Source organism: Lepidochelys kempii, chromosome 2 (assembly GCF_965140285.1).
Source record: "Lepidochelys kempii isolate rLepKem1 chromosome 2, rLepKem1.hap1, whole genome shotgun sequence".
NCBI lineage: Eukaryota > Metazoa > Chordata > Testudines > Cheloniidae > Lepidochelys > Lepidochelys kempii.
The window spans coordinates 89,162,894-89,182,600 of record NC_136381.1 but is presented as its reverse complement, the minus strand read 5'-3'; the positions used below and the strand labels follow the sequence as shown (position 1 = coordinate 89,182,600).

The window sequence follows — 19,707 nt, the reverse complement described above, 5'->3', positions numbered from 1 at the left end:
TAAGGGAAAAAGTTTCTGACGCTCGTGCACGCGGTGCGCGCACACCTAATGCGGAATGGACGTGAACAAGCACTAGAAGAAGAATGGGCCTGTTGCTACTCCCTGAAGACACTGAAAAGAAGGAGTTTCAGACCCCTGGGCTTCCACCCAAGGTGACAAGTGGGGGTAAGAGGAAGAAAGGGAACGCCCTGCTTGTGAGAAAGGAGACTGTTTGGGGAAGGGAAGAGCCTCCAGAGAATCTTCCTGTTAGCTGAACCCTACAACCTTTTGGTTTTGGCCTCGAGAAGGGAGATACTTTATAAGGATCTAGCACTTCTCAAGATGCATATGCAAAACCCCCACACTCAGAGTCCAGTCTACAGAAAATTATTGGGAGAATTCTAAAGTGTTTGCACCTGGTAAACACCCACACAGCCTGAACTCTGTCCTTTTCGATCAATGCCTCACACACACTACCCATAACACACACACTCCCACTCTGCCTCTTCACTGTAATGGACCGGTGCTACCTGCACCTCTCCTACACTTAAACATTGAGCCTACTCCCCCGACAGAATACCACCCTTGAAAATTTAACAACCACTTCATACCCTCTTACAACCCCTTCACATTTGTGCACAGGATACTACCTAAACCTATACCTTCCCCACCCATCATTAAATCCACAGATTGTTCTCATATCCCACCTCACTACTGACAACACCCATGGCAAGAAGACCCCAGTGCCCTGCTACTGAAACAACTTATATAGTTCTGTATTGAAAAAATGCAGGCTGGAACCTCAAGATACACATGCACCTCCTTCCTTTGATAATACACATCGGGGACTCAGACCCAGATCTCCTCATATCAAATCACAGCTCTTCCAAGCAGCTCCACTTTTCCCTCCATCATACAGCTATAGGTCACATAGTGAATGCAGCTAGACTGCATGCAGACTCTGATGCTGGAAGACCAGATGCCAATTCATACCAAAGGCCCAGGGCCTCACTGAACACTGACAAATGCATAGTTGAAAACAGTCTGGCACACCTGTGGGTTAGTACAATTAAAAGATATATTAGTGTTATAAGAACATGTTTAGTGTTTAGACTTTATGGAATGCTTGCAGGATGCTGCATGTATTAATTTTACTTATAATATCTGTATCCCATGGTATAAAGTTATACTAAGTGTTTGCATTGTAAAACCTCTAATTGTGTAACTCACCAAACAGGAAAAGCAGCATTAATTAAGGAAAAGTGCTTGTCCTGCACACAAGATGGCCCACTGAAGGCAAAGGAGGCATCAGGTAGCATCAAAGGACAAAGACCTTGTTGACTGCATTCCTCACTCCCTCCAGGAAGGGGAGACGTGCATGAACGCACCTCATCAGTTTGGATTCTGGGGTGAAAGGGATAAAAATCCCTGACAAGGAGAAACTGGATTTTTATGTTGTCTGGACTCTGAAGGGCAAAGATTCCTAAACAAGAGATTCCCATGCCGCTTGGCATGAGTCAGCCCTAAGGACATACAGAGCTGCTTATTATAGAAGCTTATGTTACCTTTTCAAATCTAAGACTGTAACTCATTGGCGTGTATGTTTCCTGTTTTAACCTTGTAAGTAACTCATTTATTTTCTTAGTTAACAAAGCTTTAGTTAGTTTATAACAGGATTGGCTACAGGCATTGTCTTTGGTTTGAGATCTGAGTACAACTGACCTGAGGATAGTGACTGGGAGTAACCTGAATACTGTTGTTATTTTTGGTGTAAAGTGATCATCTATCACAGGGGTGGGCAAACTTTTTGGCCTGAGGGCCACATCTGGGTATGGAAATGGTATGGTGGGCCATGAATACTCACAAAAATAACAATTCATGTTCAAACAGGGACAACACAAGTTTGTTTCAAAATCAACACTATTATAATAATTCTGTTAAACAATGTGCTGCTAGAAAAGTACATTACTGAGCTGTTTGTTGATTTTACCACAACATTTTGCTCCTGTCTGAACACAAACTGCATGTTAGGGCCTCATTTTCAAAAGAGCTGCAACAGCGACGTGTTTTTTAAATCCGAAAAGACACTGCTCCAGGGGCGTAGCCAAAGGTGGGCCGTGGCCCACCCACTTATTATCCAGGCCCACCCCATTACTTTCCCCACTCCGCCACCTGGTGCTCCAGCTGGGGAGCGGCAGCAGGGCACAGGGGCTTGCAAACGCCGAGCGGGTGAAGCGCTGCAAGCTTCAGTGGAGCTCGAGGGCTGGATTAAAAACTCTGATGGGCTGGACCCAGCCCACGGGCTGTAGTTTGCCCACCCCTGATCTATCACATAGTCCACCTTGCAGTGATGGCAACACAGACTGGAATGCCCAAGGGGACTGTCTGTAACTCCATGATAAGACTGTTACAGTGCTTTCAAAGTTCACACTTGTTACCAGGTTGGTGAAATCTAATTATAGAACATACAACCAGTTTGGGGTGTCCGTGCTCTGCTTTTTGACAGTCTGCCCTGAGGCTGGTACTCAGGTCATGAGCCAGGCAAGACAGCATGACACATAATTCCCAGTGGCTACTGTCAGCTCCAAAAGGCAAAGTTAAGGTTGCATGGGAATTTACCGTAACTCTGCATTTTCTAGTTTTCAGAAGTTTGAGTTTTGCTGAACTTGACATTCTGGAAGAGCACGTGCTACCACCTGATAAGTTCCTGGGTTAGTGGTTCTGTCACTAGCCGTCACCTTCAGCCCCCAACTAAAACCCCTCCAATGCATTATTAAGGATCTACAACCTATCCTAAAGGATGACCCAACACACTCATAAATCTTGGGAGACAGGCCAGTCCTTGCCTACAGACAGCCCCGCAACCTGAAGCAAATACTCACCAACAACCACATACCACACAACAGAACCACTAACCCAGGAACTTATCCTTGCAACAAAGCCCGTTGCCAACTGTGCCCACATATCTATTCAGGGGACACCATCACAGGGCCTAATAACATCAGCCACACTATCAGAGGCTCGTTCACCTGCACATCCACCAATGTGATATATGCCATCATGTGCCAGCAATGCCCCTCTGCCATTTACATTGGTCAAACTGGACAGTCTCTACGTAAAAGAATAAATGGACACAAATCAGATGTCAAGAATTATAACATTCATAAACCAGTCGGAGAACACTTCAATCTCTCTGGTCACGCAATCACAGACATGAAGGTCGCTATCTTAAAACAAAAAAAACTTCAAATCCAGACTCCAGCGAGAAACTGCTGAATTGGAATTCATTTGCAAATTGGATACTATTAATTTAGGCTTAAATAGAGACTGGGAGTGGCTAAGTCATTATGCAAGGTAGCCTATTTCCCCTTGTTTTTTCCTCCCCCCTCCCCCCCCAGACGTTCTGGTTAAACTTGGATTTAAACTTGGAGAGTGGTCAGTTTGGATGAGCTATTGCCAGCAGGAGAGTGAGTTTGTGTGTCCCCAGGAAAAAAAAAGGGGGGGGGTGAGAAAGCCTGGATTTCTGCTGGACATGGCCCACCTTGATTACCATGCACATTGTAGGGAGAGTGGTCACTTTGGATGAGCTATTACCAGCAGGAGAGTGAGTTTGTGTGTGTATGGGGGTGGGGGGGTGGGTGAGAGAACCTGGATTTGTGCAGGAAATGGCCCACCTTGATTATCATGCACATTGTGTAGAGAGTTGTCACTTTGGATGGGCTATTACCAGCAGGAGAGGGAGTTTGTGTGTGGGGGGGTGGAGGGTGAGAAAACCTGGATTTGTGCTGGAAATGGCCCAACTTGATGATCACTTTAGATAAGCTATTACCAGCAGGACAGTGGGGTGGGAGGAGGTATTGTTTCATGATCTCTGTGTGTATATAAAGTCTGCTGCAGTTTCCACGGTATGCATCCGATGAAGTGAGCTGTAGCTCACAAAAGCTCATGCTCAAATAAATTGGTTAGTCTCTAAGGTGCCACAAGTACTCCTTTTCTTATCACTGTACCAAGTTTACAATCATTTTGTGTTTCCACAGTTTTCTTCACAACTCTAAGGATTAGAAACAATTTTTGCTGTGAAAGCTGCAGTTTTTAAAAATGATTTTGTGGCAGGAAATGCCACAGCACCACTTTCCCCCTCCCTTTCTCGGTCTGTTTTTTAACATGCTTATCTTACAATTTGCTTGCTCATTTTGGGCATCACCATAATATACATAATAGTTAATATGGCATTTCATGATCAGGCCCATAATTTGTGGCTATGTGACTAGGCTTAACTAAGTAACCACAGTGCACATTTCACTACACCTCAAAAAGCATACAGTAAGCACACACAAACCTTGAGCGATTCCACAACAAAAAATTACATGATTAAGTTAATTTTTCACCCTTCTGACTTTAAAAATTAGAGAAATAATTTAAATCTAGACATATCCATTTTTGGACAATTAAACAGATTTGACACCAAAGTGCTTTGTTTCACAGGCATGCAGCTATTATGTCAGAACTTGGACACATGCCTGGGAACTCCTTTCTCAAGGTATGTCTTCACTGCAGTTAGCCCAGGCTAAGGGAACATTCAAGGCAGAGGGGCCTGAATACGTGCTAACTACTTATGCTAAACAATCTGTTCCACTTGCATTTAGTTGTGACTCTCTGAATACCCGCCCTGAAGAAGAGCTGTGTGTGGCTGGAAAGCTTGTGTCTCTCACCAACAGAAGTTGGTCCAATAAAAGATATTACCTCACTCATCCTGTCTCATTAAGAAATTCAGTCTGCAAACCAAAGCAATTCACACCTAATGGACTGACTTGTCTGCCTCTCCATTTCTTTCCCATCCACTAAACATATGTCATTTTGCATATATTTCCCCAAATTACAGATTTTATCACACAAAACCTTTACCAGAGGGCTGGTGCCAGCTTCTGGTAAACTGGCAATACAGGAGGAGGATTTCTCCGATAGTATATCAGTTCAAATGCAGCAGAAATGGAGCAGGTACACATGGAATTAAAAATGCAGTGCAGAGAAATGGAGGAATAAAACAAGAAAGTACAGCCAAGGTGGGTTCCTGGACTGAAGCCAAACCCAAGCTCATGCCTATGTGCTCGGCTGTGGCTGCTAGTTTGGGCTTAAAGTGCCCTCAAACCCAGGTAAGAGGTTTTTCTTTGTGGACGGAACCTTCAGGGGCAACACATGGGCTAACTCTGCAGTGAAGACATACCCCATTTTCTCTTCAGACTCTGAGGAATGTGTCTGAAAAAATAGAGAGGAATGAGAAGAACCCATTGCCAGGCAATTGACCGAGCAATGTCTTAGACTTTGGATAAAGTTGCTCATTAGCTTTCCTAGAAAGAAGTAAGATATTTAAAAACAAAAAAAAAATTTTTTTTTTAAATGAGAGACCAGCATAGCTCATAATTCAGGCATGAAAAGAAAGAAGGAGTCAGACCAGTGTTTCTCAACCTGTTTGTGTTGGCGACCCCTTTTGGATTTAAAAAAAGTTATGGACTCCTTCCCCGCCGCCACACACACACACAAATTGCAGCCCCCTATCTCAAACTCAGGGCTCCAGGCTTCAGTCCCACAAAACATGTCAATTAGCTTTGCAGGGCCGCCCGAGGCAATTGTTCTGCTTCCCACGCCCTCGCGCTGGCCCTGCTCGTGACCCCCCTAAACCTGTCCCAGACTCCCAGGTTGAGAAACACTGAGTTAGAGAGATCACACATATGGAGTTAGACTGTCTACTCACTTCTTTTCTCCTTTTTCTTAAATTTTCCTTTCTTCTTCCCATGCTCCTTTTCATCATCAGACACTATATCTGGAGGCTCATGTAGGTTGTCATGAGGTGGTGAAGGCTCACCAGTCCGGTACAATCCAGGGAATTTTGTAGGGCTGATTTCTTCAGAGCTGGGGGTACGGGCAAGAACCCCACTATGTTCCACTCTTCGATGTTCACTGGGGCTGCTGGTAGGAGGCAGGAAGCACTCAGTCATTCTGATTCCCTGACACAAAATGAAAAATCTGTCACCTGTCCATCACACCTACAACAGAAAAAACAAACAAGGTCTCCAAAATGCTCCAATCAATGTTTTTTAAACAATCTCCTTAGATCCCCATCCTACAAACAGTAGCAGTAGTAATGTTTATTACAATGAGACAGTCAATGGGACCGCTCATGGTACTATATTCAGCAGTAAGCGTCTGCAGGATCTGACAATTACTGAACTGCAGCCTTGTTATACAAATGTACTGAGGGATCTATTAGACAGTTTAAGTGGAAAAGGCTAAAATACTTAAGATTTGCCATTTCAAATATCAACAGATTTGAATACCTGTTAAAAAAAATTATCCTACAAGCTTCTACTTCTTAAATTAGGTGGTGGTTTTAGTTCTTGTTTGTTTGAAAGGTTTACTGGAATTTACACTTCTAGTTTTCACACAAATTACTCTTGTATGAGGGCTGGCAGTGATCATGAGTACCTTCTACAGGTCCCACCACTCCCATCCAGAGCTCATTCTCTTCTCTAATTAATTATCTTGCCTACCTGCAAACAAGAATTTGCTTTTCCTGTTCCAATATGAAAAGAGTGAGGTCAAATTCATCTCCAGCTTACGGTGGTGTAAGTGGGAAGGGAGGGAAGGGGGAGAGAATCAAGGAGGACGGGGTTGATCTAGTGCAAAACAACCACAACATCGCTTACAAAATAGGGGCATAATGGGCTAGCAGAACCCAAAATTTGGGCAAGCTGCCTGTTAGGGAGGCATGGCCAAGGTAGCCATGAAGTCCACTAACGCAGATACTCCCTTCAGAGGTTCCCTATAGCAGAGCTCCTGGCCAGAAATAAAATTCTTCCCAAACCAGCACAATTTCAGAGAGTGGCAGCAGAAACTCTGCCCTCCACAGGAGTGAGTCATAGTATACTCTATATCTCCTTGCTTCAGCTTTTGCTGAATTTGGCCTATTGAATCTAAATGGTCATCCTGAAATGTAACCTTTCCATTTTACTGCTTTCCCTGCTTCCCCAGTGCAGGAGGCTCTCCATTCCTACACCTACTGGTGTGCTTGGACAAAGACTCAGAGAATAGAATTATGGGTTTACAATGAAATGTGAACAGAGTCATGATGAACTGACTTCCGCATGAAGAGTATGCTAGTTGCCAGAGCAGTGCTTCCAAAAATTAGTATTTTGGCTTCAATGTAACAAACTCCATGCAGTCAGCAGATCTGGAGCTCCTGCTCAGTGATGTACACACACACTATAGCAGGGATCTCAAACTCAAATCACTACAAGGGCCACATGAGGACTAATACATTGGCCCGAGGGCCGCATCACTGAAACCTTTTCATACAACAATACAGAAGTATAGTCAAAAAGGGGACGGGGGGAGCTTGGCGGGCCGCAAGAAAAAAACTCTGTGGGCTGCCGCACGTTTGAGACCCCTGCACTATAGTGAGAAATCCTCACCACTCCAATGTAAGCAGAGAACAATCCCATTTAAAAGTAACTAGATAAACCTTCATTCAGGGGAACAAAATGTACAAAATTATCTGGGGGTGAAAATAACCCTAAATAAATGATCATATACGTTAGACTATATTCTTAGCCAAAGGACACAACTAATTTTTCTTATTTCAATGGTGTTATCTTTGCTGTAGCTCACGAAAGCTATGCGCAAATAAACTGGTTAGTGTCTAAGGTGCCACAAGTACTCCTTTTCTTTTTGCGAATACAGACTAACACGGCGGCTACTCTGAAACCTATCTTTCATAACTGTTTCCTGTTTGTCTTGTATTTTTCTTATTTGAATTAGGGATATGAAATAATCAAATCCCCTCAATAACTTGTGCTAATTTGTTTTTGATGTAAACAAGTGACTGCTCTCCTGTAATAATATATACTCTGTAATAGAAATATTTAGGAGTTCCTGGGATTTAAGACTTGTGATCATCCAAAACATTTCCAACATCATAGCTTGCAATCCATAAAAATGTACTTGGTATGAATAATGACACTGCCTTGTACTTCCATGGCATCTTTCAGTTGTGCATCTCAAAGTACTTTAAAAATGCTAGAAAATTAACCTCATAATACCTCAAGTGACAGGAAAATCACTTCACCCACCAATGAAATGCCATCATCTATAGGGTGGAATACAGAAGCTGTTTAATAGAGCAGAATCTAAATGTAATTTTTAATACTCAATTAGAATTTGGCCGAGACACCAGGATTCACATCCCTACTCTTGTGATCAGGGCATGAGTTTTATATCTCATCAAAAGATGGCACCTCCCACAGCACAGTAACCCTTCATACAGTGCTGAAGGACTGATTTTGCTTGTGAACTTCCCTATGCTAAGCGGGAGGTTTATTCCTGTTTTTTGTAACTTTGAAGTTTTGCCTAGAGGGGAATCCTCTGTTTTAAATCTTATTACCCTGTAAAATTACCTTCCATCCTGATTGTACAGAGGTGCTTCTTTTACTTTTTTCCTTTATAATAAAGTTCTTCTTTTAAGAACCTGATTGGTTTTTAGTGTCCTAAAAACCCACGGATCTGGTCTGTGCTCACCTTGTTTACCTATTTGGTTGGCATATTATTCTCAAGCCTCCCCAGGAAAGGAGGTGAAGGCGGCTGGGGGGATATTTTGGGTGAGGAGATCATGGAATTATGATTAGAAGCCTGGGTTGGGAACTCCAAGTGGTCCTTTTCCTAAACTTTTATCTAAGTCACTTGGTGGTGGCAGCAATACCGTCCAAGGACAAGAAAGAATTTGTGCCTTGGGAAAGTTTTTAACCTAAGCTGGTAAAAAATAATGCAGGTCCCCACGTCTGTATCCCAGAGTTCAGAGAGGGGAGGAAACCCTGAAAATGTTCTTTTAATGTAGTTGTGTGGGGAATTTCCTAGGTTTTTAAAAAAGCAAATTGAAAAAGAATCCATTATGTTGGGATCATATTGACATCCACATGGGTCATCAGCAGAGTTGGAACCTTTATATTCACCACAAGAACCTCTGCCATTTGAGCTAACAGCGTAACTGATGGCAATAGTAAACTGTTGTCCTTTATGTGGACTAGCATGAGGGGGATGGAACACTATGCCAGTGGGTTTTACAGATATTTGCTGACAGCAGAGGAGTGGTGAGACTCAGGAATCTTGGGTTCTATTCCTGGCTCTGGAGGAGAGCATACTCTAGTGGGCAAAGATTTTTATGACCATTTCCTTGCCCAGCCAGTTCCAGACTCCTTCCTTGCTCATCATCTTTTAGTCTCCCAGTCTCAGTCTCCCTTTGCCAATTCCCAGTCTCAATTTACCTGTCCCCACACTGCCAGACTCCTCCCACAGCCCCAAGCTCCTTGTCCCAATCTACTCTCTCTCCTTCCCCCAAAGATGCAGTCCTTGCTCCCTCTGCATTCAGATAAGGCAGCATCCTCCTCTACACTGCCTTGGGGATCGTTGACAGCGTAAGAGTCACTGACAGCAAAGGTGGATTACCGTTTTGTGGGGTCCTGGGCCAAAGCAAGTAGGGACCCACCCCGCCGCCCTTCTCCTATGCTCCTGCTGGGAAGCAGGGTTGGGGGGCTTCCCCCTCCCACCCGGTTCTCCAACCGGGGAGCAGGGTTGGGGTGCAGGGGCTTCCCCCGCTCTGCCCAGTGCTCCTGCCGGGAAGCGGGGTCAGGACATTGGGGCTTCCTCCGCTCCCCAGCAGGAGTGCTGGGAGGGCAAAGTAAACCCCCATGCCCTGCTCCCCGGCAGGAGCACCAGGCAGGTATGCGAAGCGGGGCAAGCCCTAGCGACCATACTCGGCTTGCCAGCAGGGAGTGCTAGGTGGGCGAGGGAAACCCCCATGCACTGACCCTGTTCCCCAGCAGGAGTGCCAGGCAGGTAGGTGGAACGGAACAAGCCCCAGCACCCAGATCCCAATCCCCAGCAGTAGCGGTGGGTAGGCGGAGCAGGTCAGGGGCGCCAACTTTTCCGGGGCTCCTGGACAACGGGGCTCCCGTTGGCCCAGTGGCTAATCCACCACTGACTGACAGCATAAGAGAGTCTCCCTGCACTCAGTTGAGGGGCCTGGACCCGACATGATTTGCAGCAGCCCAGAGCTGCAATCGCAGGGGAAATCCTGTTCAGTTCTGCGCGGATGGAATCTTTGGAGAAATTAGCTGCTCAAATGTACAGGCTTGTCTACATGTCCCTGCAATGTGGTCTGTGGAGGTATGAGCTGCAATGCATACTGAAGTGTAGCAGTGTAACTGCCCCATGTATTCCCCACTAACATGAATTAGACACCTAGTTTGTATTAATGTAGTCCTTCCAAATTTCAAGTCCCTGCACCAAAACATAGGTGTACTACAGCTTTTAAAAGAAAAGGTCACCAGAATGGGCCAAACAAATGTATTTTCCCCTAACCTCATTTTCGAAAATGGCTGAACCGTTTTGGCTTACATTTTCCAAAACATTTGGAATCTGAGGCAGAAATATGCCATCCCAAGTGTTTAAAGTTATAAAGAACACAAAAAGGGGTCTTATAATGGGAAGCGTCAGGCAATCTTAATAATAGGCGGTGGTATCAGCCACACTTACAACAACATGGGTCATGGAGATTGAAGCTCTTAACCATACCACATTCAGGGCTGGGCCTGTCTTCTGCACATCATACACACTTTCGGCACAGAATGCTTCATTATTTCTTTGTGCTGAGCCAGTCCCATGCCTTTGTCCTGATCACAACAGGGGCAAATGAGAAGTGGTGATTGCACACTTCACTGCTATTCTTCAGAACAACTGCTATGTAGAGTGAAGTAGATGGACAGGTAAATCGAGAATTTCTACTACAGTAGCAAGTACTCTGCAGGTCTACACCAGAAGCACTGCATACGGCCTCAAAACTTAATTTGTTTTCTCCATACTCTCCCAAACTCTAGTTGTTACAAAGAAATAGAGTGCTAAAAGCTAAGAAGTCAAGAGAAGGAAACAAAGTGGGAGTATTTTCCCAGGCTACCAACCACCCTGGGATACCTTGTTTAATGACAGCTTCACAAAAACAAAACCCAGGGTACAGAATGTACTCATTATCTTAGGCCTTAGGTCAAAAAGACCAGGACAAATTAAGGAAACAACACATCCCTCAAGGAAATAAGGAACACTGTTCTTGGAACAAAAGCACTCTAGTAACAAACATCAGCTTCGCTTTTAAACAAACAAGCAGGAAGAGAAAAAAAACGCAAAGCACTTTACAAACATAAGTGTATTAAAGCCTTATAGAGGAGAAAACTGAGGTACAGAGCAGTTAAGTGACTTATTTAAGGTCATGACAGCAGGAAATAGAACCCAAACCTGACTCCGAGACCAGTACTTCAACCGCTAAGCTATGCTTCCTCTAATGAGGAAAGATTGTGAAATCTTTGTCAAATCTAATCTTTCAATAATAAAGCAGATGGCTGTGAAATTTGACAACAACTTAAGCAAAAAACAAGCAATAATTTTACCAGTTTAAAATCATTTAGCTTTAAATCATACTAAAGTATTACAGCATAAAATGCAATAGTTCAGGCAACTACATCTAAAATACATCAAAATAATTCTTAACATTCTCTTGGAAGAAACCCAAGCTGTATTTGAGACGAAGCTATATACTGTATGCAAACTGGAGGGCCCTCTTGCTGGTTTAATTACGTATTCCTTAAAGAGAAAAACAGCATCAGAGCCAAGTAATATTTAGGTTTGGAAGGATTCAATTTTTATTGGTAATATGTCACCATTCACACGCAAGCTGATGAAAAAAAGATTACCATCAATAATAATTGAAATGTACAGATAGGCAAAGTAAGAAAAATGCTACTTGAGAACTTATCAGAGACTGTCATTAAATAATTATTACACCCCCCCCATAATTTCCTATAACTGCAAAAGTTTAAAATTGATAAAAATAAAAAAATGCCTCAACCCATAATTTAATGCAACTGAAAATTTAAAATTGATACAAATAAAGGCTTTAAAGTAAAACACATTATCCATCAAATGAAAATTTTAAAAAAATCAAGTTCTGCCAAGCCTAGTTTTATTAATAAAAAAAATCAGTATTCAGTTGCGCAAAAAGTGCATCCTTGTTTTTCTGTCAACGTGATATGCCATAAAAACAGAGAAAAAGACAACGATGTCAGCCTGGTTTGCTGAAGCCCAAGCAGGAATCCAAACAGTGTAAAGCACTGTAAAGCACTGGGATATACAAAAATAGTTTTACAAAGGATAAACTTTTGTCTACACATGTAAAAGAGAAGTGTATTTCTTTCCAAAGTTACCTACTTTAGTCTCTACAAGAAAGTCCTACAAAACAAATTTTAAATTCAGGAGTGGCATCTGACCAAAGATGATACTAATTAATTGTGAAAACAAGTATCTAGTTTTTCTCTGCCATTTATACAAAGCTCACTCATCTGGATTTTAGATTCTTGTGCTGTGTTTTACACACACTCAAGAGCTATCTTGGAGAAGTGTATAATTTTTCTGCCCTGATCTCCCAGCATGCTGACCTGCAATAACAGAAACAGGTAAAGCAAGCTTAAATTTCATAAGTCAGCATAATGGCATGACTGATCAGCTCATCAAATAATTCCCATGTGAATCACATACTCTCCACAATTACTGATAATTAAAGTATTAAAAAGGCCCTCCCTGAAATTTCACAGATGAAGATAAAATCTGTATTAAACAACAGGATTCATGCTCTCCCACATAAGAATCCTATAATTTTAAAACTAAAAGCTTATTTTGATTTAAAACTAAAAGCTTATTTTGATTTAAAACTAAAAGCTTATTTAGCAAAATGATTGTTATCTGCGCAACTTTAAACTATCAGATTAAATGCATTATTAACATGATCTTCAAAATAATACTAGCCCCAGCCCAGCTTTATTAGTATTACACACAAAAATCTGTAATAAAAAAAGTTACTAAGTTTGCAAAGTCAAGAACTCATCAATTAGGAAGTGCCAGAATTAAAGTAGCCTGTGCAATCTTAATTGGGCCCTCTTATGTGTGTGCATTACGGTACCGTTTTTAATTACATGATCATACACTATTTTTTCCACAGGTCCCCTACCTCATTTAGGAGAAGATATTCAATATTTTGATTTCTCATTGTGGTTTACTGTGTAGTCCCATTTCTTATTTACTCCAGGTTATTCAAATCCTGCTCTGAAGACAGAATTATTAATATTCTCAAAGGGTTTTCTATAGAGCAGGGATCAGCTGCGAGAAGCGGCAGCCAGCACATCCCTCGGCCCATGCCACTTCCCGCAGCCCCCATTGATCCGGAGCGGCGAATCGCGGCCACTGGGAGCCGCGAGCAGCCGAACCTGCGGACGTGGCAGGTAAACAAACCGGCCCAGCCCACCAGGGAGCTTACCGATCCCTGCTATAGAGCTTATCACTATAGCAGGAATGGCCAAACTTACTGGCCCTCCGAGCCACATATGACAATCTTCAGAAGTTCGAGAGCCAGGGCATGCCTCCTAGGGCTCAGGGCTTGAGCCCTGTGGCGGGATGAGGGGGGCTAGGGTTCAGAGAATCTCAGGGCTAGACCCGCAGGGCACACCTGCTGGGGCTCTGGGCTTCAACTCCACTCCCGCTGAAGCTCAGAGCCCCAGCAGGCACCTCCTGTGTGGCTGAAGCCCAGAGACCCCCCTCCAGGCTGGGCAGAAGCCCCAAGCTCCCACAAATAGTCTGGTCAGCAGAAGGAGGGAGGGGGGGGAAAGGCTCTGAAAGTTACGCTTTAACTGTAAAAGAGCCACAGGCAGCTCACAAGCCATGGCTGGCCACCCATGAACTATAGCATCTGAGTGCTTCACAAATATTAATGAGTTTATATGCACAATATTCCTGTGAGATAAAGGTGTGATATTATCCACATTTTACTGATGGAGGCATGGATTAAAGCACAGAGAGATTAAGATTAAGAGTATCCACTAATTTTGGGTGCCCAATTTGAGACACCTAGGGCCTGAATGTTTAAGAATATTAGCATTATACAGCACTTTATAGGTTTGTTCAAAGCACATTCCATTGACTTCAGCCGTGAGTGCCCAGCCAGGTGTGCTGCAGAATTTTTTGAAAAACATGTGAGAAGGAGGGGGAAGCTCCCTTCTTATTGGCCATATGCCTCACAGCCCTGCCTCCTTCAGAGATGGAGAAACCAATAAGAACTCAATCTTCTTCTCTTCCCCCCTTCCCTCCTATGTGAGCAACAGGTTGGCTCCTCTGCCCCTCCCCTTCCTTCCAACGGGTGAAAGAGTCACTGGAGCTCAAGATGTGCCAAGGCAGAGAAAAGGTTGGGAACTACTGGTCTTAGTGACTTGCCTAGTATCACACAGGAACATGTGGCAAACTCAGGTTAGAATCCAGTTTTCCAGAGCACCCTTCAACTGCCTGAACTATGAAACCATCCTTTCTCTTCCTGCAATCTGCTGCCTTATTCTGCAAGAAATGAAGCAGTGGTCCCACAGACAACAGTCTCCTTAACTACGCAACCCTGATTCATCCCCACAGCAGACCCATCCTGTGAACTGAATGAGGCAGCAGTCCCATGAACAACACAGTCTTTTATGTATAGTAATCACATACTATCATAATTAGGGTTGCCAGGTGTCTGGCTTTCGACTGGAAAGTCCGGTCAGATATATGAACCAGACACTAAAAGTCCAGTTACCACGGGGGGGGGAGGAGGGAGAAGTGGCAGCCTGTCGCCCAACCCTGAAGCAGCAGCGCCCGAGGCAGAACACAAGCACCAGCTGGGCTGCAGGCAGCCCCTTTGAGAAACAGTCTGCAGCACAGGACAGAGCGTGGGGCCCCATGGTGAGTGGGGTCAGGGGCTCCTAGTGGGCATGGAAGGGATGCGAACTGCCTGCCAGCCAGAGCTTCCCCTGGCAGCTCTGGGGTGGGGAGGAGGGCTACTGGGCAGGCAGCGCAGAGGGAGGAGGAGAGCTGCTCCCTTGCAGCCGTAGCACTCTTCTGACCATTGAACTTACAAATGTTGAATTATGTACATAAAAACTGCATTCAAAAATAAAACAATGTAAAATTTTAGAGCCTGCAAGTCCACTCAGTCCTACTTCTTATTCAGCCAAGCGCTCAGACAAATAAACTTGTTTACATTTGCAGGAGATAATGCTGCCAGCTTCTTGTTTACAATGTCACCTGAAAGCGAGCACAGGCATTCTCATAGCACTATTGTCACGGATGTCACTAGATATTTACGTGCCAGATGTGCTACAGATTCCTATGTCCCTTCATGCTTCAACCACCATACCAGGGGACATTTTACATTGTTTTGTTTTTGAACGCACTTACATAACAAAAGAAAATCTACATTTGTAAGTTGCACTTTCACAACAGATTGCACTACACTACTTGTATGTGGTGAATTGAAATTGAATATTTCTTTTGTTTATCATTTTTATAGTGCAAATATAATAAAAAATATACACTGAGTTCAGTTACAACACAGAATACAATATAATGAAAATACAGAACAACATCTAAAATATTTTATAAATTTAAATTGGTATTCTATTATTTAACAGTGCAATTAAAACTGTGATTAATTGCGACTAATTTTTTTGAGTTAATCGTGTGAGTTAACTGTGATTAATCAAGAGCCTTAGATATTATATAATAATTTATCTAATCATGCCAAATCCCCATCCCCGCTTTTTGGGGCTACTTTACCCAACTGTCAAAACCCCACACCAGGTTTTGCACATACCCAGAGGCTCACACACTTTTTAAACAATTTGAAATTTCTGAATAAGTCTTCAGAAAGGATCCTAGATCACTACAAGTCTGTCCAAACAGCAATCAGATTGGATTATTCTTATTTTCTTACACTTTCAGCTGCTGAACTGGGCTTTTTTTAGAAGAAGAAATACCACTTACCCAGGTCTCAATTATTCCACTCTATTTAACAATCACATGTGCGCACTGGAACCTTCACCTCTGTGCTCTAATGGCCTGAAAACACCAGAGCTTATGTAGGACTGTACAGTTACTCTAGTAAAAATAAGAAAAGATTGGTTTAGCTAAACGTATCATACAATTTAATTAAAAAAAACACGTCTGAAGTACCACAATGGAAATAAAATGAGCTGAATAAAGCCAATGGCTCCAGCGCTGAGTATTTTATTTGAGTTTTGAGCAGTTCTTGTTGCTCTTTCAATTGACACTATGCTACTATTCATTGAACAGGATAGATCAGAAAGCAAAAGAATTGGAACTGATTTTCCATAGCAGGAAAAGGAACAAAAACTACCAGTTCTACCATCTGGGTCTATGATTTAAGACCTTGGGTAGACTAGAATTGAAGGTGTGATGTTAGCATATGTTAGCTAATGTGTAAGACATTTTAAAAGTCTTTAGCAGACAAGGCACAATGCCTTTAACATGCTATCTTGATGAGTTTAGTATGTGTTAAAGGCAGCATGCCTTGTCTACACTAGACTTTTAAAACATTTTAGCTAACAGTGCTAATATCACTCCTTAAATATTCTAGGCAAGGATTAATAGATATTGTCAGCTAAACAGGTTTAAGCCCTATTAGCACGAGGAGGAGACGCCATCGAAGAAAAGCCTAAATGCTAAGTAATGTTACTATAACAATGGACAGCACATTTCCTTCTAATCCATTACTTAGCAGCAGGAGTCTGAATGCATCAGGGACACTGTGCTTCTACCTAAAGGTAGCATCTTTTAGGTGGGATGTACAAAGTGTTGTTAAATATTTTCACAAGAGTAGGGATATTAGCTCTGTTAAATACTCCAATTCAGACATAAGTCTTCCAACCTCAAAATTCTCTCAAGTAGTTTCAACTGGATAGTTTATTCTTTACTTTCCCCCTCGAGAAAGCACTGCTAACAGAACTGAAAGGCTCCCATGCTTCTCCAGAGAAGTGGCTTAATTTCATATATTTACAATCTGGAAAGTGCTCTAGGTCCATTTTATGAAAGCTGCTATATAATCCTTCATTGAGACACTGGTGTAAACAATCTAGCTTTGTTTGATCCAGTTCTCAATACAAAAAAAATTAGATCTAATAGAGGCACTACAATCCACAACAGCAAATATCTTCTGACATTTAGAGGAGGCTACACAAACCTAACGCTTCCAGCAAATAGTAATTTTCCCCCCAGGCTTGGTATTATGAGTATACTAGTTTCTAACTCCTATTCAATTGCTGCCATACATAGACTGACAAAGAGCTGCACTGTTACAACACAAGCTGTCATTTGCATTGACAAATCTAAAACAAAAAAAGCTGAAAACAGCTTTGCTCTGATTCCTCTTTGGGGTGATAAATAACACAGAGCAGATCAACTTGAAAGTTATTAATGAAATTGTAAGACATATTGCACTGGATGACAATGCAATATAAATGAATCTCAGCATCTTCTAATGAACATTTCATGACCTCCATATGATTAAAATGGAATTAGCGGTTGTGGGGATGAACTCCATTCAATAATGGCACCAGAAGGGAAAGGAAGACTGTAATTAAGCTTATGACCTAGAAAGACTGGTTATTCTTCCTATATACTGCATAACAGTTCTTCCAATAGATAAGGGCTTTTGATGAGTGGGAAAACAAATTGTGCCCTAACTGATGGAGGAGTTACTGTGGGTAGAAAGCCTTGTGCATCGTCATACTGTTATTGGGTCTAATCCAGTGGCTCCCAAATTGGGGTTCGTGAACCCCTGGGGGGGTTCGCGAAATGTTACAGGGGGTTCTCGGAAAAAAAATTCCCTAATAGTGGACAGAGCTGTCCCTAAGGATCCCGGGCAGCACAGGGTCAGCAGCCTGGAGCCCCGGGACTTCCAAGAGCTAAACAGATCAAAGCAAGTATATCTATCACACTGAGGAGATTTAAACTTCAAGACTCCTTATAAGAAATGGAAAGGGAGGTGGATATTTTTTGCTGTTTTTAAAATTAAATAGGCAGCTAGTATTGTTTTTATTATGAAGAACAAGTTTAAGCTTTGTTGTAACATGCATTGTTTGCCTGGACTGCTCAAGACCTGAATGTTTGTGTAGAAAGAACTCTGAGTTGGCTTCTTAAATACCTTCATGCTGTTTTACTCCTTGATGAAACATAGGAGCCTTGTCATATAATAGGCTTATTCAAAGTGATACAAGCTATGAAAGCGAGATCTTGGAAGAGTGTTGCACTTTTCATAATGATAAATAATAATTAATACATAGTGTGTAATGTGTGTCATAAAAACAAAATTTTATATTGCCAAGATCACTGCTTTTACAGTTTATAATCAGGTAAAGGAGAAAATCCCTGGAAATATTCATTTTTAGGAGGGGGTTCGTGAGACTTGACATTTTAGTGAAATGGGTTCACAGGTTGTTAAAGTTTGGGAACCACTGGTCTAATCCAATGCCCATTAAGCAAATTAAAAGACTCCCACTGACTTCAACAGTACTGGATCAGACCCATTATGAGAAAAAAAAAACTTTAGGGATGTGAAGTCTTGCAGCACAAAATGTGGACCTTTTCATCAAATTCTAGTTTAATAATGTAATACTGAATTTGGCTGTATGGCCAAAAGCACCTGCAGTGCTTCCAACACAGAGCAACACTGCAATCTAACATCATCAAGTTTCTTCCACATACCCAAAGGAATATGGGACTCTCATTTTCTGTCCTAAAAAAAATATACTGTGACATACTGGACCTCAAAATGGCACCCTATAAGCCCCATATATATCATTCATATATTGTTGTGATATTTCATATAAAACATGCCATGTAAGATGTCAAATGAAAGGTCGTGGTCTCCTGAAACCCACTGTTCTGTCAAAACACATATATTGTTAGTATGTATCAAATTATGAGATTTTGCTGTATGGTTGTTTCTGAAATATGTTGCAAGTTTGCTAGTGACATACAAAGAAGGCAAACCACTCCCAGGAGGGTGCTCAACAACAATTAATCAGCAGGGGAGGTGTCATCAAGGGATTTACAATTCAATGAGGGCTGCAGAAGCACCACATAATGGAGATTGATCAACTCTATGACTCAGTTTAACAATACCACATCCGTGGATTGCCCAGCCACTGACTCAGCAAAGCCCACCAGGACATGTCTGGGCAAGTGTCTTGTCTTCTAGGCACATGGACTAAGGATATAAAATGGGAGACTATAGCATCATGCTTTTTCCCTTCTCCTCCCCCACTTATGCTGGAAGCAACAGGAACGCCGAGAAGATGAAGGTCATCTGAGGAGATTGGTCCAGGTTTAAGAAGAAGCATTAAGAACTGTAACATCCAGTGGGGTGAGAAAACTGCTGATCTAAATAAAGCCTAGTATAATATGGTTTAAGATTTAGATAGTGCATTTATCTTTTTTCCTTTGGTAACTTTCTCTGGTCTTTTATGCCTACCACTTAAAATCTACCTTTCCGTAATTAATAAACCTGTTTTACATTTTACCTAAAAGAGTGCGGTCTGGTTGAAGTGCTTGGGAAATCTCAGCTCTGGTACAAAGGCTGGTGCATGTCCTCTCCACATTGAGTAATAAACTTACACTGGTTAGGCTTCTGACCAGGGCAAGATAGTCTGGGGATGCAAGGCTTGGGGGCGGGAGTGGGATTGGCTGGTGCCTTTTTGGAGGGGGGTGGGAGGGGGTGAGAAAACCTGGATTTGTGCTGGAAATGGCCCACCTTGATTA

The 19,707-nt window shown here is 42.5% G+C and overlaps 1 protein-coding gene across 6 annotated transcripts in view; it reads right to left on the bottom strand.

Annotated features, from left to right (window-relative positions):
* Nucleotides 1-19,707, bottom strand: part of RALBP1 (ralA binding protein 1) — a 98,348-nt gene that overhangs the window by 33,513 nt on the left and 45,128 nt on the right. For 3 of the 6 annotated variants that reach the window (XM_073331597.2, XM_073331595.2, XM_073331592.2), the window contains exon 2: nt 5,732-6,023. In XM_073331597.2, the coding sequence (XP_073187698.1) occupies nt 5,732-5,975 (244 nt within the window). In that variant the 5' untranslated portion in view covers nt 5,976-6,023. Of the gene's footprint in view, nt 1-5,731; nt 6,024-10,563; nt 10,701-15,912; nt 16,027-19,707 lie in introns of all 6 variants that reach the window. The other 3 variants (XM_073331596.2, XM_073331593.2, XM_073331594.2) reach the window with 2 other exon arrangements.